This window comes from Erpetoichthys calabaricus, chromosome 9, assembly GCF_900747795.2.
Source record: "Erpetoichthys calabaricus chromosome 9, fErpCal1.3, whole genome shotgun sequence".
Classification (NCBI taxonomy): Eukaryota; Metazoa; Chordata; class Cladistia; order Polypteriformes; family Polypteridae; genus Erpetoichthys; species Erpetoichthys calabaricus.
In genome coordinates, this window is record NC_041402.2 from 1,030,786 (window position 1) to 1,058,659 (window position 27,874).

Consider the following 27,874-nt stretch of genomic DNA (forward strand, 5'->3'; position numbering starts at 1 on the left):
CGTGAGCTCTCCCTTTCTTTCTCCACGCTCTTCCCTTCATTCTGGTTCACGTTGTTCTTGGCTGTCCAGATGTCTTCTGCCTTACCCTTATCCCACCTTCGTCTTCCTCGCTGTTCCTAGTGCTTTGCACCTTGAGATGAACCCCCCTGTACTGGTGTCCCTTGAGGGCGGACCCTGACGGTGATGCGTCTGCCCCCTCACGAGTGCTCTTGACCCCTTCAGTTGTCCTCCATGGTCTCCCAGTGCCTTCCTTCTTTCTACGGGTTTACCTGATGGTTGATTTGGTCACTTGAAGTCTTGGCTGCCTCTCTCTTGGGTACTGATGGCCTCCTGCAGTGGCACTGCCACCTCTTTGGACCTCCTGTGGAGTTCCAGTGAACAGCCATCCCGTGTGAATTCAGGGCTTTGGGTGGATGGCAGACCCCTTTATCTGGGGAGCAGGTTATGCCTGGCCATGGCACCGCTGCTCAGCCTCTCGTCCAGTTACACTTGGGCTTCTGTGACAAATGGCTGTTATTTCTGAAGGCTCAATGCCACTATGGTGGCCTACAGTGTGACAATGACAACACTGCATAAAGTCCAGCTCATGGACCCCACCAGGTGTCAGCCGAGGTGCTCAGGGTGGGCTCTGGTTGGACCCTCCAGCAGGACGACAATCAGAAGGACGCTCAGTTTCAGTGGGCGCTCAATCGATACTTTGCTGTGGCCATCCTCTGACCTGAACACCTGTGGGGCTGAGGGGTCTGGAGAGACCCTCTGGAAGATTTGTTTGGTCGGTTTGGGGTCTGTGCAGATACTTTTGGAACAGATGTGAAGACGCTGGGGTGAAACGTAATGATAGACGGGTGGGCACAGCCTTTGTTTTCATTCATGTGCGTCTTCGGCTCTACCAGCTGAATGGCTGGCAAGGGTCTTTGTGCTGCAGGGAAAAGGGGAACCTGATTGGTTTATTGTATCAAACGATGTTCTCATAAAGGCACGGCGAGACCCCCCAGTGCTGAGCCCTGGGTCTTTGCGTCCCTCAATAACTTTGGCCTCCAAACGTCTGTGCAGCATCTGGAAAAGACGACAGCTGAGCACTGATAGCCCCTCGGCTGATGGCTGTTGTCACCTCGGTCGACTTCCGTACAAAGCCTGGCTGAAAGGGTCTGTGTGACAAGCCAAGTGTAAATGTGTCACTGACGTACTTGTCTGGTGGCTTTGAGGTGACACAGTACACCAAAGGTCCTTCCGTATGAAGCCAGCGCTCCCTGCTGGACACACTTGAACTCTGTGACATGCAGATGAAAGCCACACCCATGGCTGGCATGGTGACAAAGTGTCCATAGCGCAGTGTGCTGTGCTGGGGGGCTGCGCCTTCCTCCACATCAAAATGAGTGTGCAGCGTTCACAAGTCGCGATGTGAAGTGAAGAAGACAAACGGCGAGAAGTTTGTGTTTGTTTGTATCTGTGGACCCGCCTACTGGGGGTGGAGCCCAACCCAACAGGAACACTGGTTGGTTTAATGCGCCGTCCGTCACTCCTGATGGGCGAGTTACATTTACTGTTCGGTGCACAGATTTGCTGGCCGTGTTGAGTACCTAACTGTGTACTCAGACGGTGAGTGGGCTATGAGACCCCCGTAGGTGGCAGAGCTGGGAGTGCTGGACATTATTAAGGGGGTGCAGTGAAGTCATCGTCAGCTGAAGAAGGAGATTCTTCTTCAATCAAATGGAACTTTCCAGGTGTTCCACACAGTGGGTCTGGGTGGGCAGAACCCAAAGTGCGTCGTTCTACCATCCCAGTGGTCCGTGTCCGGTCCAATTCACGGTGCTTTAAAAATGATGACAGGACAAGGCCAACCCCACAATGAAGGGACCCTAAAGGCCAAAACAGACCAAAAGAAACTGCACCTGCCTGCTATGCCACCCATCGGTCCCCTCGGCTCCACCATTGCCCCTGCAGCTGCTCCTTAGTCCCAGGCCTCTGGTTGTCCTCAGCCCCGCTCTTCTTTGGCTGTCGTCCTGCTTGTTTCTTTCACTTTAGATGTCCATGCCAGCCAGCCAGCCTCCATGCTGTGACATCAGGGCGCTGGGGAGGAGTCCCTCAAGCACCTCAGCTCTGCCATTGAGGTTGGCACAATCAGACGTCACCTCTTCTCAGCTGTGTTCTCTTTTTGTTGGGTCTCGGCTTGAAGCCATGAGATCTCCGTGCCCAGAGCTGCTACACCGTCATGGTGCTGCTCAGCAGGCCTGCTGTGCTCGTCGCTGCCCGTTTCTTCTCTGTGATTTTTATCGCTTTTGTGTTTGATCAGATGGTGGGCTGTGCCATGGGGTGACATTAGCCGTCTCCATACCCCGAAGGTGTCCGCTGAACCGACTTCTCTGTTGGGACTCAGTTTGCCCAAAGGTGCCTCTCTAACAGTTGATGTCACTTACCATGAAAGGTGCCACCTAAAATACCAGGCTGGATGTTTGCCCCCCCAGCCCCCACCTCGCCTTCAGCCTGCCAGTCTCCCTCCACATCCCGGGGACGATACCAGGTTCTCTGCAGGTCTTAATGACATCTCCACTTTTGGGTAAAGGCCCACCATCTCTGGGTCGACCAGTCAAAGCTGGAGGTCCTCACCATCCCACCCAGCTATTTGGTTGAACATGGGGCTCGGCTGTTGATCATGAACACCTACCTTGTCAGCATGTCACTGTGAGGTGACAGTCGATGGCCAGCTGCCTGTCGCTGCTCACAGTGTGGTGGCCACCCATTCAAAACTGATTCACTCTGTAGAAGATCAGACCACGTCTCGTGACATGGACAGGGGGCACATCCTGTGAAGCCCCTGCCGATGGCCCACCATGCAGCAGCACACCACCTGAGATGAGCCATTGATGCTGGTCAGAAAGACACTCGGAGGGTCAGCACCTTCTCATATGAGGGTCCTCATGAAGTTCTGTGCTCCTTCACACCCACTCAGGTTTGCTGATGGTCAGCACCTTCTGGGGTCTCCACCATGTGACCTGAGACTCTAATGTAGGCTCTTCATGTGTAGCCCCTCATTGCCCACCTTCAGCTGACCCACTGAGCTCCTCGGTGTGTATGAGAAGCGTCTTTAGTGAACTGGTCCTAGTTAGTGAGTGTCCGCAGTGGGCTGAGATTCACGTGTGTCGTGCTTGAAGAACCCGTAGACTCCAGAGCACTTCTCAGGTACCGAGCCAGTAAAGTCTTGGGACACCTGAAGACCCTCACTGACATCATCTCCATTATGTACGTTGAAGTGTCTGCTAAATGACAGATGGAGATGTCACACCTGACGGGACACTAAAGCAAGTCGGGGCGCATTGGCCAAACCTTCTAACTAACTTAATGTCCCACCCCTCCATTTTACAGAGCCACTTATCCAGGGCAGGGTTGTGGGGCAGCTGGAGCCCCGGATAGGACACCAGTCCAATGTGGGTGAACCCCCCCCCCCCCCCCCCCCCCCCACACACACACACACACACATTGAGGTCCACGTTCAGGTCACCACAACGAGATGTTGGTCTTGCATGTCTACGTAGGTCAAGGTAGATTCCACCTGACACGTCCATGGAGCCCCTTGCCACTCCGCCAATAAGAAATGAACCTTGAAGTGTTTGGTTGAGACCTTCACGATCAGCCGTCCATCAGCAGAAGAGCAAACCAGACGTGTGTGTGAGGAGCATCATGAGGAGGTATGGAACCCCACATGGACACTGGGCCAGAAGAACAATCTGCCTGACACTCGAAAGGGACAATATCTACCTGGACCTCAGCTCAGTGAGTGAATGGTAAAGCCACCCAGGAGGACCTCCCCTCTGACCAGGACATGACTTAACAGGAAGTGTCACTTGACACCAGGGTGTGTGAGGACCTCATTGTTGACTGTCATTTGCTGCTTTACTTTGTCTGCACAACTCGAGTGAGTGAAGTCGCCGCTGGCACCTGGCAGCACGTGGTGAGGACACGGGGAGGCCTAAGACTCCAGTAGAGGGCCTGGCATTGTCGTCCTCTTTCTTCAGTCTTGGGGACACCGTGTGTTGCTCATGAGAAGCTGGTGTGTTAAGTTTAGGGTGTGAGAGCAGGCCATCCCCTGGCACCTTGGGGTGTCAGTCCCGGTGTCCCCGTGGTGATCCCAATCCATACCTGTGACGTCCCTCATGAGTTACCTTTGCTGTGGTTTTTTTTTTTATCCTGGCATTTCCAGATGAAGGTGAAGCCCCTCGGACACTGGGAGTCGTGGTGACCACGTCAGGCTCAGCAGATGTGGACTTTTGGAAGCCTCGAGTGAATGGAGCTCCAAATGTAAATGAGTGGTCTGAGTCGGGACAGCAGTGAGACCACCGGGGTGAGGTGGGTGGGTGTTAGGGATAAGAATATTAAAATGCACATCTGGAATTTATTTGTAGATTTTAAATGATAACATTTACTCCAAACAAAAATAATGATTTCTACAAAAGAATATTCCAACAGTGCTGCAGTGTACGTACGCTGTTGTCATTATTGTCATTATTGTCATCGTCGGTTTGTTTCGGTGACTCCGCTGCCGCCGCTCCGTCCTCCACAGCATGTGTTCACAGGTGGGCTACCTGATGCGCACTCGGGCCCTGGAGCCGGCGACGGGGGTCTGAGGGTCTCGGTCGACTGACGTCTGCGTGGCTGTCTATGTTCTCTAGAGCGATACAGAAGTGGCAGCGGGCGCAGCGATTGAATCTTTCGGAGTTCAAAACAAATAAAATGATATCATGGGCAGGTGCATCCTAACGTGGGCATGGACTACAAGGGCGCGTCTCTGAGCGAGTGCCAGTTTGCTTTTTGGTATCAAAGTCTGGGGCCACAATCCCAAAAGTGAGCGGGTGGCGCTCTTCTTCTCGTCCCCTCCTGTGGACCTTCGGCCGCCCGTCTCGTGGCAGCGTTCGTCTTTCCCTCACCGCCCGTTCCCTTCAGGTCTGGGGGTCTTGGCCCGTCGGCGCCTCAGTGCAGCCAGTGGAGCAGCAGGCCCCCGGCGAGGACGGCCAGGCTGAGGTACGAGGACGGGGCGGCGGTGTCGCAGTCGCCCTCCTCTGAATTGCACTTGGGCTGCTCGCACAGGACCCCCTTGAATCCCGCCGGACACACGCACCTCTGGTTTTGGTAGCAGGTCCCTCCATTGAGGCAAAGCAAGAGCCCATCGTCACAGACGTTGGCTGGAAAGAGAAGAAGAGGAAGAGGAGGACAAGGTCAATGTGGCCATTCTGCTCGGACAGTCCCACCCACCAATGGTCACTATGTGTGTGTCCCTCTGTCCACTTATTTATTTATTTATTTATTTATCTGTCCATCCAAAGTGACTTACAAATCAAAAAGTGCACAGAACAATTGTTTCCATATTTCTAAAATGGACGCTCGTGGAAGTTCAAAATCTTATACAGCGCCTTTTGGACAGCTGCCATTCTAAGCTCTGCAGGTGGAATGAGCCCCCCCGCTTGGGGGGGCCGCTGATGGGGACTGCCCTGTGACCCTTTCCATCCCTGATGCCATTTCAAGTTGTCCCACATTTTATAAGTTTCTACATGGGGGTCCCTGGCAGAGGTGGGGTGACCTGCCCAATGCGCCCCTCCTAGGTTTGTGTTGAACCAGTGGTCCCCTACTGCCTTGTGGCAGTGGCTTTCTAGTTCATGTTGGCCCCCACCGCGCCATTAGTACCACCAGTAACAGGATCAACATTAGACCGCAATGGAGCTACCAGCCAAGTGTGCCATGCAGAAGTGAGCTCAGACACTAGAGGGCGACATATCAGCTGGTCAGGTGTATCATCAGCAGCATTACGGGTATCGGACAGTAAAGCAGTGGCAGTGCCAGCAGTAGCACAGTTCAGACACTAGAGGGCGACACTCTTATTGATGAAAGCCCTGACTGAGTTCAGAGGGTGACATGCCAGCTGGTCAGATGTATCACCAATAGCAGTGGCTGTGCCATCAGTAACCGAGCTCAGACACTAGAGGGCGACACTCCGAGCTCAGAGCAGGACGTTGTGGCCGGGGGGTACAAACCAAACAGCAGAACGTTTCATTTTGTGAGTTATGGTGGAGTCTGGTTAAGACGTGTCATTTCAAACGGACCCTCCTTTATTAAATTAGAAGGTCTTACCGTCTGTCGTTGTTACGGAGGTTTGAACCTCCATCCAGCAGAGGGCAGCCATGGCTCATTATGGGTGCTCTGCCATCAACCTAAAGCAGCAGCAGAGGAGGTCAGAAGTTGATCAGGTGGCCATTATGAATGTGGGGGGCTTTGCTCAGAGGCCACATCTGTCCTGGGGGTCTTTTGCTTTTCTTTTTTTCTATTTTTCTTTTCCCTGGAGGACTTTAGATGGTTTTAAAGTTGTGGCCATAATTAAATCTCTGGAGTTTCTCTTTTCTTTGGATAGCAAGTTTCGGGGGTCCAGGGGCTGGTGAGACCCCCGTGACTGACCGCATGCTGAAGTTTGACCTCATTAGCTGGAAATAGAAAATGGAGATGACTCGCCTGGAGATGGTCGTCCCACTGAGACAAAGGCAAGTGGACAGAGTGAGCCAAACAAAGAGAATTGGACGTGTGAGGGGATGGGCACAATGGGTAGAGGGGGCACTCACTGGGTCATCTCTAGGGCAGGGGGGTGATGGACCCTAATGGGAACCTGAGAATGGGGGCACTGGCCTATGAGGGTCTTCTCTTGGTTTCTGGGCTCAGAGTGGTGCCCCCTGGGCATTGGCCATTAGCTCAGTGTCACCTGTCAGCGTCCCCTAACAACGAGGTGCTTACGAGGTTTTTAGGTGGCCCCTACTTCCCGCTTGTTTCTTGTTTCTCACCCACTGCTCCACCTCCCACCTCACACTGATTGCCAGTTTTATAAAAATACAAACGATTAAGAAAGCAACACAAATTATGAGCTGACTGGGCGGGCGCACAGACTGGCATTATCCCATCCCTCCCGTCTCCATTTCTTGCTTATCCTCTCTCTGCTCTGCCCTCTCAGTGTGACCCACTGCCATGCTGACCTCCTGGGTGGGTGACAGCGGGCACCCCCCTTGTGTCCAGTGCCCATTCGCTATACTTACGGTAGCAGCCCTGCTTCCAGTAGTATCCGGGCAGGCAGTCCTCGCATTTCGGGCCGGTCGCGCCATCTTTACACTCACAGTAGCCCGTCTCGTTGCAGCGGTCGTGGACGGAGCCCATCTGGTTACAGTTACACTCTACAGAGAGATCAATAAAGGGACGACTTTGGTCCAAGACACAGGCAAGCGTGCAAGTCAGACGAAGCCCACCCGCCGAGACGCCCTGCGCTTGGCCAGCAGATCGGTGCCACTTACCACCGTCCTTGAACCCAGGGCCTCCAAATCAGTAAGCAGCAGCCTGCCAGCCAAGCTGTAAGAGAGCTGGTAGAGCAGGTGGCTATGTGACCTAATGGCCCCCTGCGTACGAGTCCTGCCACTGGGCAGAGACCGCCATCCTCCTCTGGGGGGTCTCAAACACATCCTGAAGAAGGCCAATGGGCCACTGTGGGCTGAAGGGCAGAGGGGGGACCAAGGTGGCACAGAGAGTCGGACGCCGTGGCGGTGATTTGGTATTGGCCCACGAAGGGTAAAGCCAACATTGCCTCCCACTGGCAGACAAGCCTGGCGAGGTTGGTGCGATGCACATGAGCAGCAGCTTTCCTCAGTTCCTCAAGTTCTCCAGACCACCACTTGTGATCCTTCTAGCAAAACGCGGCGGGTGGAGAGAACAAGAAAGAAAGGAAAGAACGAAGGAGAAGGTGAAGAAAAGAAAGTCAATCACTGCGCCTCCTGCTCGCCCGCCTGCCCGCCCGCTGTCGTCATCTGCCAACCCAGCAGCTGGCCGTCCGTTTTTAATCAGTACTCACAGACTTGAGCACCCATCATTCGTGGCAAAGTGCCCACCCGATGTGTGCCCGTCACACTGTGTTATGAAAGATTTGGGGACCCACGCCTGCCTCGCTTGTCACTTGTCCCTTTGAGTTGTGAATTATTCTGTCTTGTGTGTGATGTTGCTGTGCTGCCATTTTGTTTTCTGTGTGTCGTCATTCGTACGTGAGGTGGGCTCCACGGAGAAGTGCTGAGCACCAGTGGGCACCAGTGAGCACCGACACACCTCTGACACTGGCATCGCCATTATGTGTTGATGTTGGTGGCTGCAATGCCCGTTGCTGGTCACATGACTCAGGGTATTTTATGTGACAGGTGGGGTCACGGCCCCCCCGGCACACTGCCTTCCGTGTCCGACTTTCTGGATCCTTCCAGATAAACGTTGGTTTGAGTTTGGTGTGGCACTTTTGATTTGACAAACATGAGAGACCCCGTCATCAGTCCGCCGTGAGGAGGCAGTCGAGGCTTACCGCGCCACACTTTGCTCGTAAACGTTGCCAAGTCTGATCAAATGTGGTCGTCATTTCAATTTCACTTTGTGACGCCATTTTGCTGAGGTCCTTTTGTTTTGGTGGCCATCTTGGTAGTGTCTCAATTGGCTGTGAGCCCAATCACATGACTCGTGATGTCATCGTCGAGATTTAAGGTCCGGGTACTCAGCGTAAACTAACAGCTCTGCGGTGCCAGGAGTGTGTGTGTGTGTGTGTGTGTGTGTGTGGCCTTTCGAGTCCCCCTTTTGTTAAACGATTGGCTGTGACGATTTCCCTGCTCTTTGACCCCACGCACTTTACCCGTTGACCCTGATGTTTGGGTCCCTCAGACTTTCCTTTTTGTTTCCAGCAGTACGGGGGTCTTGATGGTTTAGGCCTCGCCATCTTCACCTGTGGCCTGCTGGCTGTCTGGGGCACCTGAATTATGACTTTGGTGACATCAGAGAGTGCAGCCCTGGGCTTTGTCATCGTCACTTCAGGATGGCCTGGCGTGATGAATCTTCATGTTGTGCAGTTTTTGCAAATTTGGAAATGAAAGCACAGCAGACTGAAGACATCAAGAACTTTGAGGAAATCTCGGGATCCTTCAAGGAGGATCTGGAGGAGAAATGGGGACAGCTGAGCTGCACAAACGAGTGACAAGTGGGCCGAGGGGTCTCCTCGCGTGTGTCACATGATTTGTTTTAGTTCATTTTCATGCTCGTGCAGAGTGCCGCCTCGTGGAGATGCTGGCGTCACAAACCTGCACACAATTCGCTTGGCCGGGGCTTTGAGGTATTCGATTGGCGCTACGCGAGGTCCTTTTGATTTGAGAACATCTTGATGCGCCGCCATTTTGTCTTCTTGCTTTTCCAGTGCCGCCTTGTGATGACTGGGGGTCTCACCCTGTGACATCAGTGCTGTGTGGTGGGCCCCAGACCGAGGATGACAATGACGTGTGTTCTTTGGCTTTTGGTTCCATGTTAGACTTTTGCTCTGCTGGCGTTGACCGCTTTGTGACTGTGACTTTTATGTCCCGTTCGTCTCCCGCTCCTCTTCTTGGCTCAGTTCCTGCCTGAATAAGGAGGACAAGCCACTGACGGTGGCACAGTGGTGACGCAGACATCCATGACTTCTGTGTGGACCTCAAAAGAAATGAAAAACTTTGGTTTGGGGGTCTCGCTTGTGCTGAGTGACACAACCAGAAGACGTCCTCGTCGATGTCAACGAGCCAACGGCAAAGCCGGCAAGCCGCGCTTCAGTAAACACAACCCAAGACCGAAAGACATGAAGTGACATCAATGGCGGAAAAGAGCGCAGACGTCCAGCGTAAACTCGGACTGCGAGGAGGTGTGTGACCATGTCACCATGCCCACCGTCCTGCTGGCTGTACCATGAGCTCAAGCAGCCCAGTGTTTTGGGGTCTTCACTCGCCAGACTTTGGTTTCTCTCATCAGTTTTACGATTTCGTTTTATTGCCGCTTCCTTTTTATTTATTCAATGCCATTTTGAGTTTGGTCATGTGACCACTTTCACGTGCCCCTCGTGTCACCAGTCGTCACTCTGGGTGAGCAGACCCCCGTGGTCTCGTTTCCATCGGTTCCGTTTGCTCTCCCTGACCCTTCACTTCCCTTTGATCTGGTGGTCCTCACTCGCTGTAACCCTTGGGCACCGTAAACCAGTCCATGACACTGGCAGCCAAAGCAATGGGGGTGCGGGATTTTTTATTTATTATCACCTCTGAAACCCCCACAATGAAGTTCCAATGAGATGCCAAGGTGAAGCTGCAAACAAATGAGGAATGAGGGTCCGACTGGTGTGCCCGTTAGTCATTCGCTCTTTTGATCTTCCTGGCCACCAATCCTCGCCTGCCCGATGACGTCCATCGCTGTCCACCCCCTTTTAATTCTTTCACACGGTGACCCCTGAGACTTATGGGGGCACCGCCACGTGTTTGGAGTCTCTTAATAGCAAAACACAAAAACTTTTGGTGTGACCAGCAGCTAAAGATCAGACCTGCGGCAACTCAAATGCCAACAAAGAGTGTGCCACCATCCCCTTCAAGCTGGCATTCCTGCTGTCAGAAGTGAAGACCTGGCCGAGCCCAACAACGCGTTTAAGACCCCCTAGAGGTGGATGAGGACTCATTGCATTTTGATGGGGCGGTGATGTCTGCTCAGATGCCAGCAGGGTCAGGATGCCCTCCCATCTGAGGTGCCCACCTGACGTCTTTAAATCTCTGATTCATTTCCTGGCATCTTAAAGTGCTACAAGTCTGTTCTAAGATGTCGGTGACATCCAAAATGTCACGTTAAAATACCCTTAAAGTCACCTGAGCTGCCATTCCAGGTGTCACAGGGTCATTTCTGGTCAAAGCCCCGATGGGTCAAATGCAGTTGCCATGACTTTGGGGTACCTTAGCAGGCATGCAGGGTCAATTGAAGACCCTCATGATGTACTGCACATGCCAGCGAAGTGAATGTGAGACTTCTGGGCAGCTAAAGTGCGTTTCAATGCTGCCAGCTTGAGTTTAGGACGTCCCGAGATGGCGATTTAGCTGTTAGCACTGAGAGGGGTGCAGTACCATCACCGTCCACAAGAGGGCACTGCACACAAAGAAACCACAAATCAGGACTTGCGGGTGACGGATTGGCGCTGACTGCCCCCTTTAGTATCTGAAGAGACTGCCAGTCGACCCTCACACGCGTTTGTGTGGTCTTCAGATTATTGGTGCCCTTTTCTCTGTCGCACCCTCTCATCGCCCCGATCTTTAAGAGAACCATTTTACGCCACTCTTGTGGACCAGTTGCCCACAGCTCCTAAAACTCGAAATTCATGCCAGTGTTGTTAACCAGATGCCCAGTGTTGTGGTGTATGGCACAACTCTTGCCAGTCCAGTTGGCACATAAGACCACATCCCCCTCCCTCCAGTCACCTTGGACATTTGACCCCCCTGCCCAGTATCTGTGGGTGTTAGTGGAGCATGAAGGTACTCCTGTGTGCCCGGCTCCACACTACAGGCCTGTCACTCATTGTCCCCAAACCCCTGGAGAGGACAGAGTGGGCGCCAGCTGGCTAACGGTGTCACATGCACTCGGACGGGCTTGTAGATCTGGGCAGACCTGTTGGGTTCTCCTCCTTGAATAACGTTTGGCCGAGCGCGCCTTCTTCCTATTTTGCTCTTCTTCTTCTTCATCTTCATCTTTATGGTTTCTAATTTTTCGCCTCTCATTTGCGTACCTCTTTCAGCCCGAGCCCCATCATCAAAGCTCGCTGAGCTTTAAAAGGCAGAATGCCTGGGGTTGTGTGCGCGCCTGGAATGTAAAGCGAGCACCCGGAGGAGTCAATTAGCGCACCCCAAATGGGGGGGGGGGTGGCTGATTGAACAACTCCAAAGTAATTCCTGCACAAAGACCTCCTCTCCTGTGGGCTGCCAGCTCTGCCAGCTCCACTCGGACAGCCTGACGTGTGTCGACCCTAACGAGGTGGATGGTGGTGCCCGCCTCGCCCGCCAGGGCTAAGTGGCAGCCATATGCCAACTGGAAGGGCACTCGCGAATGGTGCTGCTGTTTGGTGAAGGGTGGGCCATCGATTTGGCCTCATGCTGCGTCTGAAGGTCGTCCAGTGAGGGGCCGGTGGTCTTCACGTGTGTGTGTGTCGGCTCATTCAAGTCAAAGGTGGTCTTAAAGCTTCAGCACAGGTGCCCCCCCACCACAAGACACAAGCGCAGGGAGCGGATCAGAGTTACAAAATAGAAACGGCGTCCTTGTCTTCATTTTAGGGTTACTGTAAGAGTCTGGGGGTCCGGTGCCTACTGGATTGTCTACACGTCTGTGGACCCCCCAATGTGCCGTCAGGCTGTTTGTCCCCCCGCTTTGCATTCTGGGATGTCTGCGACTTTTCCTTCAGCCGATCGTACTTTGAATTTCAATCCAATGACATTTTTTGGGAGGAGGGACATCGACAAACTGGACCAGCCCCCCCCCCCCCCCCAACCCCCATCGTGTGTCACCTGAGGGTCATGCAGCGGTCTGGCGACTGACCTATACACACGTTCTCGTCGTCGAGCTCGGCGGACAGATTCCGGAAGTATCCCAGGCGGCAGTGCTGACAGTGCTGCCCCCTAGTGTTGTGTTTGCAGCTGACGCACGTCACGATGTTGAGAAAGTCGATGTAACTGCAGCGGTTCGAGTGGCCGTTACACTCGCAGTCTGATAGGAAAGAGAAAGAGAGCAGAGCATCGTTAAAGTCACAGCCCCGGGAGGAAGAGGACGAGGAAGACACCGAAACGATTTATGCTTGAAGTTCAGACGCTGCGCACACATGCCAGTCCAGGCAGGGGGCTCCTCTAAGTGCCCCTGGCACTGCCATCCTTGAAGAGGAGACCCACAGCTGGGCAAAGCATGCAGTCAGTTTGAGTGAGCGGTGGCAGGTGGACAGGCCCAAGGTGGACCTCGGGGCATGACGACCACGAAAAGGGAAGGCAGTGCTGGTGCCACCTGGCATGGCCTCTGACCTTTTAAAGGCCCCCACGCTGATTTTAAAAGGACACCCCTGTGGTCCTGTAGCCCTGGTGGGTTCCAAACATTCTGTTGTGGACCTGAGGTGGCCAGTTGAATGTACACAGTTCAGGGTGGGGAGACAAGTGGGGGGCACTCGGGATCACCAGCTGTCATTGTTGGTGACATGTGACCTGCTATTGTCAAGCCCATTGGGGTGGGGCAGGGAATGACTAGGAACACACTTGGCAACACTGGGCACAAGGCAGGAGCCAAGTGTGGGCAGAACACCCGTCATCAACTAACTGGCACCTCTTTGGTCTATGGGAGGGAAAACCCAGGCAGATGACTACCTGGCATGAAATTTGGACCCATAAGGTGGCATTAGCACTGTGCCACTGAGTGACGGGTCCAAAACAACTCAACATGCCCCAGTGCCAAGTGGAACAAGGACCACAAATCTGAAAAACAGGTTCACTGGCATCTTCAGGGTGGTGTTGGGGTGATAAGCTGTCACCGTGGTGCCACCACTTCTGCCTAAGGGGAGTGACAAAGCGAAAGGGTGAGGAGTTCAGAGAAGACGAGGATGCCTCCCTGGCACTGTGTGTGGTGGGATGTGGGAAGAGAAGGCTGAACAAAAATAGAACCCAATGGAAAATGAATGCCCTCAAAAGTGCCCATTGGGTTCTTGTCACTGGCAGTGGAGCCTGACTGGAGGTGGGATTAGACAGAAAGAAAGAAAAAGCAAAGCCACCACATGCCAGCATATGTTAGCGAGGGTGGGATGCCCAGATGCCAGTGTGGTGTACCATCCCGGTCCTGAATGTCCCTGTTCACATCACCTGGCCTGAACTGATGGCTCTTTTCTGATGTTTGTTCACAGGTACCCGGGGCACCTCTGCACTTGGCTGATCCCACCAGCAGGGGGCACTCCAAGAAAATGAGAGCTAAAGTAGTGTTGGCATTTTTAGAAGTGTTTTATGAGCCCACCACACCACCTTGTGGTGGCACCAATGGGCACATGGTAGGTGAAAAGGACATGTCAGGGAGCACATTGACTTCAACAAAGGTCCCTGAGGAGCGCTGGCACCTGATGCCAATGTCCACAGGAGAATCCAGAAGCTTCAAGCACAAATCATTCCAGACGAGTTGGTGGGGGTCCCGGGGGAGGGGAGGGGGGCATTAGCACTGATACAGAAGAAGGGCGAGGGCCCCTAATGTCCACCAAGACAGAAGATAGACGGCCTTACCTGGTTTACCCGACACATGCACACGGCCAAGACAATGGGCATGAAGAGGAGATGAAACAAAGCAGACAGCAACGTCATTGTCAACGAGCAAGAGACACGACACAGGCAGTCACGGGGGCGACAGGGGGGTGCAGCTCACAGACATTTTTCCACAGTTGTCACTCAAGAAGGACCGTCACACCTCAGCATGGCAGCATATGCAGCATTACACAAGAACGGCCCCTAGGGGGCACTAAGTGACACTGGTGAATGACCCCTGTCACACATAACAAGCCCACCTGAACTCCAGAGTCATGTTATGTGCTTCATTTGTGGTTCTCACCACTCCAGCTGCCTTGCCTGGCATTAGCTGGCACCCGTCTTCCAGCTGAGTCCCTGCCAGGTGAATGGCCCTTCATGCCTGTCAGTCAGTTGTAGCTGTCACCTTTGTACCTGGACCCCTTACCAGTAGCTCATTAGTGGTCTTCACTTATTGCCTCCTGTCCTGGACCCCCAGCAGGCCTCTCATTGGCAGCCCTCATCTTTAGCTCCACCCCCATTCGGACATTCAGATATTGACCCTTCTTGCCCACCTGGTAGCTGCCACCTTTGGCCCCTCCCCACCTCACCTGTTGTTACATAACTCGTGTCACCTTTGGCTCCTCCTCCATGTTAATCCCTGCCTCATTAGTGGCCCTCGCTTTTAGCTCCTCCCCACTTGGACTTCTAGTTCATTAGCAGTGTCATGGATTTCATTGGTCATTGTCACCATGATATCTGATTTGTCAGGAGGCATCGCCTCTATACCCCCAGCCCACCCTCATTAGGCTCCTCTTCTGTCATTCAGTAGTCATTGTCCCCACCTGGACCGCTGGCACACCTGTCTGTTAGTAGCCGTCACCTCTTGGCACACCCGCACCTCAACCCCTGTTATGTAATTAGTCACTAGCTGTCCCCTCATGTCCCCACCCCATCTGGACTCCTACCAGGCAACTTGTCACTAATTGTCACTTATGCTCCTGCTCCTCCACCCCCACTCCCCTCTTTTAATGCGTCGGTGGCCTTCACCCTAACCCTCAAACGTCAACTCTGAGCACCAGGATATAAAAATAAAACCCCAATAACGAGCAAAGTGGACCAAATCGTGAGTGAGCTCTCTGCGCGCGTCCACAAGACGTCACAAACATGACTTCCTGAAGCCACACCTCCTAGTGACAGCCACCACATGATGACGACAAAAGATGACAGGAGTAGAAAGTCACAAAGAAACCTCAAAATCACAGCAGCTCTGAGTCTGCCAAGGATGTGGGCGGAGCCACAGGTGGGCTGATTGGGGGGGCTTCTGATCTTCACCGGGGGTCTCGGTGTCCTGGGCCCTCAAGCGCCTCAGGATGAGAAGTAGGACATGAGTAGAAGTTCTGAAGCGTCCCACGCGTGATGACGTCACCCTGGGCCACAAAGTGACACTCACGATGACATTTTCTGGTTTTCTGACGCTCATTCTGAGACTTCACCAGTGGAAATAAAAATAATAAAAATGTTCAGAGCAGAAGAAGAAGAGGAAGAAGAAGAAGATGACAATCAGAAGGAGGTGGGACGTTGCGTTAAGCTGCACGTAATTATGGCCTCTGCACAACAACCTCACTAACGAGCACCGAGATGGAAGGGTGAGACACACACGCCGAAGAGAGTCGCCCCCCCACTGCGGACCACCCGCTGGTTTAACAACGACTCCTACCCGCCCGGGGTAGGTCAGGGCCACGGGACGCGCCTCATGAAGTGACAGCCACGGCTCTTCCTGAAGTTCCTGATCGTCTTCCGGCGGAGTCACATGACATCTCCTGCAATACCCCAGGAGTCTCCGGCCACCTTCTTGGACCTTGGGAGGTGTGAAGCGAATGTCCCTTATGTGGGTCACAGAACGCAGCGCTCAGTATACTGGTGTGACATTGTGCTGCCAATCACCCATCCAGCCCCGCCTATCGGTCTATCGGTCTGCAGCCGCGGCCGCCTGTGTGGCGCTCGGTGGGCCGGTGACTCGCACGCCTCACGTGGAGGGCTGGAGTGACGTAAATATCGGCATCAACAGGCGGCCAAAAACGTAACGTCACTTCAAGTCAGCTGGCATCGCATGGCTTCTCTCAAGTAATGTGTGAGAATATAAGAATGTCACCCCACCCAATGTGAGACGGGGGGGGTCGGGGGGGGGGGGGACTCAAGCAGGGGTCACAGCTAGAAAGTTACAAAAATGAAAGAAAGAAAACGGACTACTGACGTCTAAAGCCGTGTGGCAGATGCCACTGGAGTCCCCCAATGTGACTCCTAGCCGTCACACCTCTGCTGGGAGCAAAGCACAAAATGGCGGCGCCCAGACAGCAACATCGTGAAGATAACAACAAGAAAAGTGAACTCGGAAACACAAATGAAGATCAAATGAAATGAGCTGCCAGGGTGGCACAGGGGTGGCACACAGGCGACGCGCTTCACTTGCCCTCCGTTCACTACACATCGCTCAGCGCTCTAAGGAATGACTGGCTGGTACCACCTTGTGTTTGGAGGACTTGGCTTGCGCCACACGCCGCACCTGGCAAGGCCTTCTTACCTTTGAAGTTCCCGAATGCCCATCCTGAGATGCTGCCAAGCGGCCACCCTGATTTTATGATCTTTGAGGATGCTTGAAAAAAAAAATTGCATCATGGGTTTATACTCGTTAAATGTGAAGAGGGCATTGTCACTTTCAGCTGAAGCCCGTGTAAGAGTGTCACGAGGATGCCCTGAAAGAGGACATGGCCGATGGCACCTGCTCACTGAGGGCCACCTGTGCCCTGGAATCGGCGATGAACTCTTAGAGAAGCTTCAGCTTTGGGTGCCACAAACACGGTACTGGACCAGCTAAGGGGACACTTCACTGTCACTAAAGGGATCTAATGGCAGAGCTGGTGGCTCTGGGTGCTCTCCTACAGCTACGGGCACAACACTTGAGCATCAAGAAGAGAGGTGACGCCATCGAGAAGCGGCTCCTGCTGCCCTCGCTCATCTGGTTTGTGGCTGTCAATTTACTCAGCACACTGATATGTGGCACTGCCAACTTATCTTTGTGGCGAGAAGCCACCATCTAGGCAGTCATCAATTTAGAACATCCAGAAGGCTGCCACCCTGCTCACAATAATAGAAGCAGTTTGAACGTGGCACCTCTGGGTCGTTAAACAAGTGTGCCAAAGCTGTGCCATACTGGACAGGATAAAGCAGACGAGAGTCTGAGATGCTTCTGGAACAGCCGTCAGCTCCTTCAGTGCCCAGACAGGTAGGCCGCGCGTGACCTTTGACCTCAAAGTGAACCTTCCAGGGCTTTAAAAGGGGGCACCATAGAGATGGGCAGGACCACCAGGGCCAGTAGGGACGACCCCTAAAAACTGGAGCTGGACTCATCTCACCAATTCAGTGGTCATGTAGATGGCTTTGGGGGGCACGATGGGAGTCTTCAGCTCTCAAGAAGGTACGAGGCTGCCCCCTACTGTCACAGAATGGCACTACATCAAGGGAAGGATTCGGTGATTGGGTTTGGGTGACACTGTAGTGGTCAAGAACTGGCAGGGAAGGGGTGGCATGTGACATGGGGGTGGGGTGGAGGGTCTAACAGGTGAAGACATGCTGGGGGCAGTGAGGCAGATGGGCCAATGGGGTCCAGCAGAGGGCAGCACTACAGTGTGGGAGGACGAGGATCTGGGAGTGGGATTGTGCTGCACCATACCATGTGAGGACCTGTAGGGGGCAGCGCTGTAATATGTCAGGTACTCTGAGGTCTCAAGATGCCCAAGCACGTGGGCGCAGCGTTTGTGTTAGGGAGGCTAAAGCACAGCGGGTACCTGACTTGGAGTGTTTCCCTCCAGAAGAGTGAGCAGAGTGCCTGGCTGTGGGTGTTGGAGGGGCTGCACAGCGGAGACAAAGTTGTGATCAGTGGGACGGAACAGCAGGCACACACATAGGCACACACACACACACACACACACACATGCCCCATCATGCCCACAGTCCACAAGTGGCAGGTCTGCTTTTTCTGCTTGGCGCTCTGACTTGTAGCTCAATGGGCAGGGATGGCAGTTAGATCCATAGACTGGAGCAGTGCTTCTGCCACTTGATGCCAAACACGGGGCAATGCAAGTGTGCCAGCAACACAGCGGCCATTTGGATGGTAGAAAGTGGACAACATGGACAATAAGATGAAGTCCAGTAAAAGAGAACAGAAGCAGAGACTGACAGCCATCAACCACACAGTCAAGTGTCACCTTGGCACACATGTAGTTGTAATGTGCTTGAAGGAGTGAGTGGGCACAATGGGGCCTGGCACTTAAAGGCTGGGGCCAAAGCTCTTGAATTGTCACCTGCAGGAGGTGATGTGTCACATTGTTTAGGCCATATAAAGACAAGCCACCACAGATCAGCGCATTGGCTGCACAATCTCAGGATGGCCGACACACGCAAACAGATTTTCAAACGTGAAAAGAGGAGGGCACTGCCAGGGTGCCGGTGTCCCCTCAGTCCTGTCCCATTGTATCGGTGGGGAGGGTAGGATTGCAGTGGGCAGGAATGACTAAGTAGGTGCAGAGTGCCCAGAGGCCACCAGGGGCAGTGTTGCTCAGGGGGCAGTGAAGTGGAAGTGGCACTGCGGGTCATCGCTGTATACGAATGTCACTGGCTCAGGGCTCACTTGGTGTCACTGTGCGCTCTGCTGGCATTATAACACGAGTGCTCGCCTCCGTTACATCTGAGCCACGAGGAGGACAACAGGAAGGTTTGTGTTCACCTGCAGCTCCAGTCTGTGCCAGGCTCAGTTCTAAGTGGGCAGCATGCCCAGGTGTTGCCCATGGGGTCGGGGACATCCACCCAAACCTGAACATGACATGACCTGGCCTTCCTCTGGATGCCCACTTCTTCCATACCAGGATTTTGCTGTGACAAGGGTGCCAGTCTTAAGTCGACCAGAATCAAGAGGGAGCAGAAGCCGTGGCCACCAAGGACTTAGAGGGAAACAAGACCCGCTCATACCCACTCAGGGTGGCAGCCCCCTCACGTCCTCATCTGTGAGTGGCGCCCCCCGCAGGTAACTTCAACCAAAAAGAAGCTTCCCTGAACGTCATGAACCGGCCTGAACCAGTAAAGTCGGGGTCACCACCGGACACAACAAGCTCCAGGCCAATGGTGGGTCACTTCTTGTTTGTAGGGCCAAGTGTGGGGACAGCAGATATTTTATATAGTGCCTTTCAGCAAACTGAAAAGGTCAAGAAGATGAGGTGACAGGTCACGGTGACACCCCATAACACTTCGGGTTTGGGACCAAAATGTTGTTTGCCTCAGAAACTGAGTGCTTGATGGGGCTGGAGGTGCAGTGGCGTGTCCTGAGGTGACAAGGATGCCAGCCTGAAGGGAGCAGAAGAAGCCCAACTTGAACCTTGGACTACACATGTCAGCGTGAAGCAGGAGGAGAAACAAGAGAGCTCGGACCCCTCACTGCACCAAAGATGGCACACGTCCTGCTCAGTGTGGCACACACCACGAGACGATGATGTGTTCTCCATGTGGATTGTCAATGAGTGGCAGTGTTGCCACACCAGGTGACACCCGTGTCAAAAGTCACCCACCCATCTCATCCTGTTACTGTCCCCAGAACAAGCGGGATGTTTGAACCCCCTGGTCTTTATTAGCCGCCCCCTTAATAATTCACATTACGGACCCTCGGCCCACGCACTGTCCAGGCTGCTTACAGTGATGGTAATACAGAGACCCCTGGGACCCCCTAGTGGCCATGGCGTTGTGTTGTAAGTGTGGGGGTCCCTGTGTGACCCTGAGTGTGTGATGTCATCCTCCACACTAAATGGCCTGCAGTGCCCGTGCAGTCCAAAGACTGGATTGGCGTGGGCTCCTTTGTGCCCCCCGCACTTTTCAGACCAGAACTCAGTATAAAGAGAAAGGTGAAACAACTGTGCAATCTGAAAGGCGCTATATACAACCAGAAAAGCCTCACGGGTAGCGGGTGGGTGGACTTTGAGGTCCGCCTGTCAATCATCCACCTCACTGTGGCAGAGCGAGGTCGGCTAAAACACGTCGAGGACAGAACTCTCCGGCGATTATAAAAGTGAGTGAGGAGCCTGAGAATCTTACCAGACGGGAACCTGTGCCAACTGCCAAGGGGGGAAAGAACCTCTGGGGACCAAAGACGACGTGCAAAATGGAATGTAGAGAAATCGGCGTTGGCACAGGGCATGTCAAGGAATCACCACTAAGGGGCATTAGGGAGCACACTGGACGCTCGATTCTCGGTGGATCGATGCCATGCCTCACACGCCCAACCCGCACACACGAGCTCCAGCATGGCAGGAGAAGGGGATTACTTCGTCAAGGAGCCTTGTCTCCTCGCTCCGTCTCGGGGGGATTAAAATCGCTGGCCTGTCCCAAATCCATCCATCCTCATTACTCAAAGCCGGCAAAACTGACCTTCGCAAACTGCACGCCGGCCGGATGCTGATGCTGCCCGAGTGGCATCGTCCTCCTTTGATTTTCTCCGGAGTCATCAGAGTCACAAGGTGACCGCGGCCGCTGGCCTTTTTAATCATATTCAAACTGGAGGACCGTGGGTGCTGCCCACCTGGCACCGGCAGAAGTTCTCCTGAGGGCCACTTGGAATGGAAATAAGCAAATAAATGGACCTCTGCTATCGGTGCCAGTTGAGTGCAGTGGTGTGCCAAGCCTGAGTGAGACAGGAAGCGGCTGGCTACTCTCTCAGAATGATTGGTGCACTTCTGGCCGGGGAATGGACACAAAGGTGGCACCTGTAAGGGCAGATGCTGTTGGGGGGTCTCAGTGAATATCATTTGAGCTACAAGGTGGCCTTGTGACACAAACACCTGCCACTTGGAGTCGGGCATCAAAACCAACATCCAGCCGTCCCCCACATTTCTCAGTCTTACCTTCTACAGCCGCCTCTGGGGAAGGTGACGGTGACTTCTCTTTAGGAGATGGAGGTGGAGATGGTGACGGAGTTGGCGCTGCGCTTGTTTTACGTTCTGGGAGGAATAATTTGGGAGGAAGAAAAGATGGAAAGGACGTTAGATGGTGGCAGGAGAGCTGTGGGACAAAACATCGGCAGGGAGGTCTTAGCCTGGCGTTGGTGAAACGAGAACAAAACCGTCGGAGCAGAGGGGATCAGCCAGACATACTGATGGTCTTCATACCCTCCAACTAGACATAACCGTGAGGGCAAGGCGCTATAAATAAAATGGGGTGTGGCTACAGGTGGGTGGGGACTGTATAGGGTCTTCTGCCCAGCCAATGAAAAGTTTGCACTCCTTTTGGCATTTAGTTGCCCACCTAGGACGACATGCTAGTGATGCCCCTTAGACTCGGGTGTGGACCCCTGGCCATGCTTGGGATTTTCAGTACTGGGTGTACCGAGCCCTGGGCTGCCACGTCTGATAAAATGGCCCATCGAGGTGCCACTGAGCGCGGGTTCTGCTATTGCAGCTTTTGGACACCATGAGGCGCTCTTCATCATTTGCAGGTCTGTGCCTTGCAAGTCATTTCATTTTCGGGGCTTGTCATTCTAGAGACCCGCCACCCAGTGACATTTTAAGTGGAAGTGTTGTCACATCCAGTATTCCAGTATCTTCATGTTTTTAAATATTTTAAGACACGTTCTTTGTTTTAAAGCCGTCAGGAATTCTGTTCAAAAATGTAAAAACTTCTTCTTCTTTCCAACTCGTTTTTTATTCAACATAAAGTTCAAGTCGACCCTGAAACAGCCCCCTCAATCTGCAACGTGAAGTGCTAAGATCACCGAGACCCTCCAGAGGAATGGGCGCAGCCTCAGGTGGGCAGCGGGACTCGAGGGTGACGGGCCCCTCCCCCAAACTTCAAAAGCAGGGCCGTCAATGAAGTAGCGGAGCGATGACACCGACTCTGGAGGTCTCAGGGTGGTCCTCGGAAATCCCGAAATGCTCGACCCGCTCATTTAGTAAGGAAACGAGACCAACGATACAACAAGTGAGACGAGGCGCACAAAACGCCCCTATGGCTCCCACTTGAGCTTCCTCATCCTAAACTGAGGCCGGCTGTGTCCAGTGTGGGCACGGGGGGAGGCGGGCATCACACACCAACGCCAGCCATTTACGATACTTGAGGCTCTTCTTGTACCAAACAGTCTGGGTTGAGGAGAAAGGCGTCGGCAAAACGTTTGGAAATAGAAATTGGAAAAAACCTGATGGCATGGAGATGGTTCATCGGGGTGACTCCTTGGACTGATTTAGCGAGTCCACGATTGTCTTTATGACAACTCTGATGAGGTCACCAGTTCAGGTGACTTCCACCAACACCAAAGCCATCGAGATTAGGGAGATTAATAAGCCCCTCCCCCTCCCGGCCATTCATCCTACGAGACAATGAAAGGCGCATCGAGGAAGCGGAAGTGGTGGTGGGAGACATCAGATCTCATAAACCATCAGAGTGGCAGGATGGGCACAAGACGACATCGAGGAAGTCAAGTTGTGAAACGTCTGCTCTACAGTGTGGGACGGGCCTCATAAACCATCAGGACTGGCGCGAGACAATCAGAGTGGCAGGGTGGGCTGAAGACAACATCAAGGAAGCAGAAGTGGAGGTGGGAGACATCGGATCTACAGTACGGCGAGATGGCAGGAGGTGAGCTGCCAGGATTTCCCCACCTTCTTTGTCTTTTTCTCGCTCCTCCAGCTCCTTCTTCTTTTCCTCCTCCTCCTCGTTCCTCTTTTCTTCCTCCACGTTACTCACTCGTTCCTCAGCCTTCTCTTCTTCTTCCCTCTTCTCGTCTTTTTTGGTGTCTGATTCGCTCACTGTGGCCTGCGGTGATTCACTCAGGACAGCCGTCGTGGTTTCTGGTTGCATTGGAGAAGAAAACTCCTTTAGTGTCTCAAATCTGAACCCCCCCATCGGCTTGGTGTCCTGAGCTTACGAGGCATCAGCAGATGAGACGTTTCTTCTCATAGCTTAGCAAAATGGCTGCCAGCTGTGATCGTTACAAGGTCTAAGCAGAGCATCATCAAGCCCACCTTAGGATTGTGACCATGAGACCCGACTCAACCACCAGAAAGCCCACCGCCCTCCTCACTCCGTGGGTCCCGGCTGGCTGGCTGGCTGGCTGCGTTTTTCATTTTTCCGTTCATTTTTGACGAGAACGGGCCACTCGGCCAGTGCCGGCCACCTGATCTTGAAGTCCTCACTTTGTCCTGTGCGGACCACTCGTGCTTATTAATTATGAGGCGCCTGCGTCATGAAGCTGGACCCCACCACTTCCTAAAAGGACCCTCGCCATGGAGACGTCACCATACAGGAACATGAGGCTGCTAGCGCAGTCCCCAAGTGACCCTGAGTGTGCCCCCATCAGGAGTTTGTGACATCACAGGTCACCTGATGTGTGTGTAACTTGAACACTCGCACGCGTCACACACTGACTGTCACAGACACGGAAAAGGACGGATATGCAAATGCAGCGGCTGGAACCATCAGTGAAATCATTAAAGATAATTAAATATACGTCTGTCTGGACTGGAGTGGCAATAAATCGATGGCACTTGACTCGGGGTCACACACGATGACACGCAGTGCCAGTCCTGCTGCATAGTGAGGCTCGCCTTTCACTCTTAGCTGTTATTTATTCTGGAGTGTTGTTTGTAAAGTGGGTCACCCCCCATGTTAACCTCTTTAAGGGGGTCCGCCTCCACATCTGCCGTGTTAGATTCTGTTCACTGCATGGCACACGCTGCCATTAAACACACCTTATGACACCGGACTGGGGTCCGCCTGGACAACCTCTGGGAGAGAATCTGTGGACAAGAACTTCTGGAAAGGCAGAGATGGTGAGCTTTGGGGGTCGAGGGGGGTCGAGGGGGGCCGAGAGCCACCTGAAGGGTCATGTTAGGGGCGGGGCAGGGTGAAGCCACACCCACCATGGCATATCGCAGTTCTAATGTGTGACAGATGAGAGCAGGCCATTTAGGCCGCATGCCACCCATTAACTCCTTAAGCTGTCAAGTTCAGGGGTCTGCTCTGGAGTTCAGTGGTCTTTACTTAAGTGTTAGTGTATTGTGGCTCTACCTGCTAGTAAAGGCGCTACATAAGACAAAGGGCCATCTATTGGTTCCAGGGTGGTGAGGGGCTGACGTCTTGTGGTGCCCATGCTGCTGCACTCCCATTACGTTCTGTCAAGCAATTCAGTTCAATTCTACCTGAAAATGATGTTGGGTACGAGGGGCACCCGAGAGGTAATTGGGAGAAACGCAGGGCACATCCGTCCAAGCAAATCCCAATTAATGCCAGGCACAAATACAAACTGTCATCAGCCATGGCACACCTCAGTGCTGGTAAAGGACTGAGCTTCGCCTCACCAGTGGCTGGTGGTCCTGCTGTCAGAATACGGTAACATCCATTCTGTAAGTCCACAGCATAACATAATGGGGCCCTTCATGGAAAGGCGCTACATAAAGTCATGGGGTGGCTGCCCAACCTACATGGCTCAGCCATATAAATGAGGACACTCAGCAATAATGAAATGTTATTAGAGTTTCAAGGGGCAGTGCTGACGCTGTGGTGCCCGCTTTCAGGGCCTTTGTGTGTGTGGTGCCACAACATCTGGCGCTTGCATGTGCAGCTAAGCCCGCCTGGCACCGACCACGTGATGGACGGGGCTGCAGAAGAAAGGGAGACGATCAGAGCGGAGCAACGCAGCGGGCCTGAGGGGCTGAGCTGTGCGGATTTAATCATATTGTATAAACGCGGCCCACCCCCTGGGTCCCATCTGCCAGCCGCTCAAGGTTTGTAAATGCCAGCCCCCCTTTAATCAGGATCAAAGCGGCATGTGTGCGGCCTTCAGCGAGGAGCGGCCTGCTGCTGGGCCTGCATGTATTGGCTGCTCAGCCTCCCATTTTCAGGTCTGGCCGCATCAACTCTAAGGTGGGTACCAGCTTGGGGTGGGATGCCAGTCCATCACAGGGCACACATTATAGCTCATGGTTTCATGTTTGGGATGAAAGTGCAAACTGCACAGGAACTGCATGTTGAGCCCGGGGGTCCCAGGAAGTGGAAAATGATGAGGGGACATCTAGAATGCCAGTGTGAGGTGGTGTGATAAAGTCCTAAAAACCCAGCAAGTGACCGTGTGGGTGGGTGGCCTCAGCATAATATTTGGGGGCTCTAGAGCTGGACCTGCTTACGTGCCATTCATTAAAAATCCAAATGAAGCATAAAGGAGGGCTGGCACCACATTTGTATGTTGTTAGCAGTGGTGGGTAGTGGGGGCCACTAGAGGGTACGGATGGTGGTCACTCAGTGGCTCAACTGGACATGGAGATGGACACCCCTTATTTCAGGACCTGCAGGTGGTGAGGTGAGGTACCCTACTGCCCAGTCATGTAGTTTTGAGAGGTGGCCCATCACAAACCCGGCCCAGCAGTGGACTGGAACCCACATCAGTAAAGTCAAGCTTGTCTCCTGTCCCACCAAACCAATGTAGACTTCAGCTTTAAGGGGACCTTCAACCACTGGGGGTGACGTGAATAAGTCTCAGCAGGACTGGAGGGCGCACCAGTGGGTGAGAATCTGGTAAAGTGCCAGACTGCCAGTCACCGCAATTCAGTTTGTCTTTGTTGGGTTTAATCAGCGGGCAGCTGAGCCATGGCGTCACTCAGGTGCCCTCTGGAGACACGAGTGACCAATAAAGACCCAAATTACTAATCAGCTGTGTGTGTGTGTGTGTGTGTGCTGGGTGGCATGAGGGCACGGCTGTGGGCTCAAATCTTGGTCCGCCTCTTCTTGTGTGACTTCATGATGGGTGCTCTGGTTGGCCCACCATGAATGAATGTGGCGCCCCAGGTTGGCTGTGCATTTGCTTCTTGACGTGGGCGGATGAATTCGCTTTCTGAACGATGAATTGATGACCCAACTAATTACTTCATTAAGTCGTCGCTAATTCTGGCAATTAAACAAATTCATTAACCCGCTTGTTCACTCGCAGACTCATTAATTTCATGCTGGCAGTGTGATAAACACACAGAATATTCTCTCACTCTGTGAAGCCCCCGACGTCCCGTCGACTATCCGACTTTTCTATTCCTTGGATCACCTGATGGTGGGAATGATAAATGGCAGGAGGAGTAAATTGGGTCGTGTGGCAGGTGGGCTGGCATGAATTGGGACGGCTGGTGGCAGCTGCTGAGCTCTGAATGTTTTCTGATCGGCCACTAGAGGGCGCCACTGAACTGTCCTGTCTGATGATCAGAGATGTCACGTGTTTGTCATAAATAAATACTCAAGGGTTAGGAACTCAGATGGTTTTAGGTTTCATTTTTGTCATGTGGGCGTGTCCAGTGATGTCACACTTTGAGTTCACTTTGCTGCGCTCGGCTCTGTCACTTTTGGGTTTTCTCGACTTGCCGTTTCTGGCCATTGCCATCTCTTCTTGTAGCTGATAGGCTGTCACCACTCGTGACGGGGACATCATTAAAGAGGAGGCCAGCTGTCCACGGTGAGATGAGTGCTCATCTACTGCAGGACACAAGTGTAGAGGCTGGCAGCCATGTTTGTGATTCAGTCGCACTTTGGGGTCTTAATGCGTCTGGCCGAGCAGGGAGGTCATGAATCGGCTTCTGTTTTTGCTTTGTGCCCCCCAAACAGACGCTAGGGAGCGAAAACTTTAGATTGATCATCACAGATCTTGACCTGCGCTTTTTGACTGATCTCCATATTTTAGGCTCCCCTGATGTCTCGATGATGGGTGTGTGTGTCGGTCCGTCCGTCTGTCTGTGTGTGTGTCACAGTGTCTTGAGCCGTTCTGTGACGACGATGTGCTGCCCAGTCACTCTAGAGGACCCCTTAAGTCCTTCTCGTCAGCTGCTATCGTAACGACCAGAAAGATGAGTGTCAGAGCGGTAAAGACAACTTCAGGTGACTTGGTCCCTAAGGCACAAAGCCTGCTGTCACTCGTGTCCACATTTTGTCACTTTGTCCTGGATCAAATTCCGAGATGTGATGCTGGGGCCATAGAATAAGATTCGGATGCGTATTCGTCAATTCTTTCTTTGTGTTAATTACATGGATGCTTGTTGTCAGCTGCCATTTTATTTTTCCATCTTTGTCCCCCTTGATCACATGTTAAAGTAGCAGCCACCGGATGAACTCCTTGTCCCCCCCACATATCTATATATTTTTAATCTTACCCCTTTTGGTTTGTCATGATGGCTGAGTAAACGTCATGTTTAGTGTCATTCAGGCACAGTGGGGACGATGGCCTTCAATGGGGACAAACGCTGGAAAAACAGCACACGAAGTTCCAAAAATAATCGGACGTTCTGCGCGTCACATGACCCACGTGCCACGTCGTCCAGTCGCCTTTCTTAATTGCTTTGCCAGTTGCCCCATGTCATGTGTGTGGGCATGGCAGGCCGCTTAAAGCGATGGTAGTTACCCGCCGAACCAGAGGTTGGCGCTGCGTCCTTAAGGTGACGTCGCTTCCGTTACCCGCCCTCCTGGACGTTCGGCCACCTTTGAGTCGCTCCCGTCTTTCTGATGTTTTTTTGTCATTATGATCGTTTGCGTGTCTTCTTCTTGTCTCACCCTTGAGTGAATTTTTACAAAGTTTCCGTCTGTTCAGGGCTTTGGGACCCAAGGATTGCGAATGTGACTTTAGTGACTTTTGAACTGAAGAAGTCGTTCCAATTTACCGTTATCTCATGACGTCATCCTGAATTCCTTGGACTGTGCTG

General features: G+C 53.1%; 2 protein-coding genes across 6 annotated transcripts in view; one reads left to right on the forward strand and one right to left on the reverse strand.

Moving 5' to 3' along the window:
* miga2 (mitoguardin 2) overlaps nt 1-27,874 on the forward strand; it is a 532,313-nt gene that overhangs the window by 276,266 nt on the left and 228,173 nt on the right. The window lies entirely within an intron of this gene.
* The window catches only part of ntng2b (netrin g2b), a 76,385-nt gene continuing 52,881 nt past the window's right edge, over nt 4,371-27,874 (reverse strand). The window contains exons 6-8 of one of the 3 annotated variants that reach the window (XM_028809066.2): nt 12,406-12,573; nt 7,068-7,202; nt 4,371-5,177 (exon numbers count right to left, since the gene is read on the reverse strand). In XM_028809066.2, the coding sequence (XP_028664899.1) occupies nt 4,966-5,177; nt 7,068-7,202; nt 12,406-12,573 (515 nt within the window). In that variant the 3' untranslated portion in view covers nt 4,371-4,965. The remainder of the gene's footprint in view (nt 5,178-7,067; nt 7,203-12,405; nt 12,574-27,874) is intronic. The other 2 variants (XM_051931609.1, XM_051931610.1) reach the window with 2 other exon arrangements.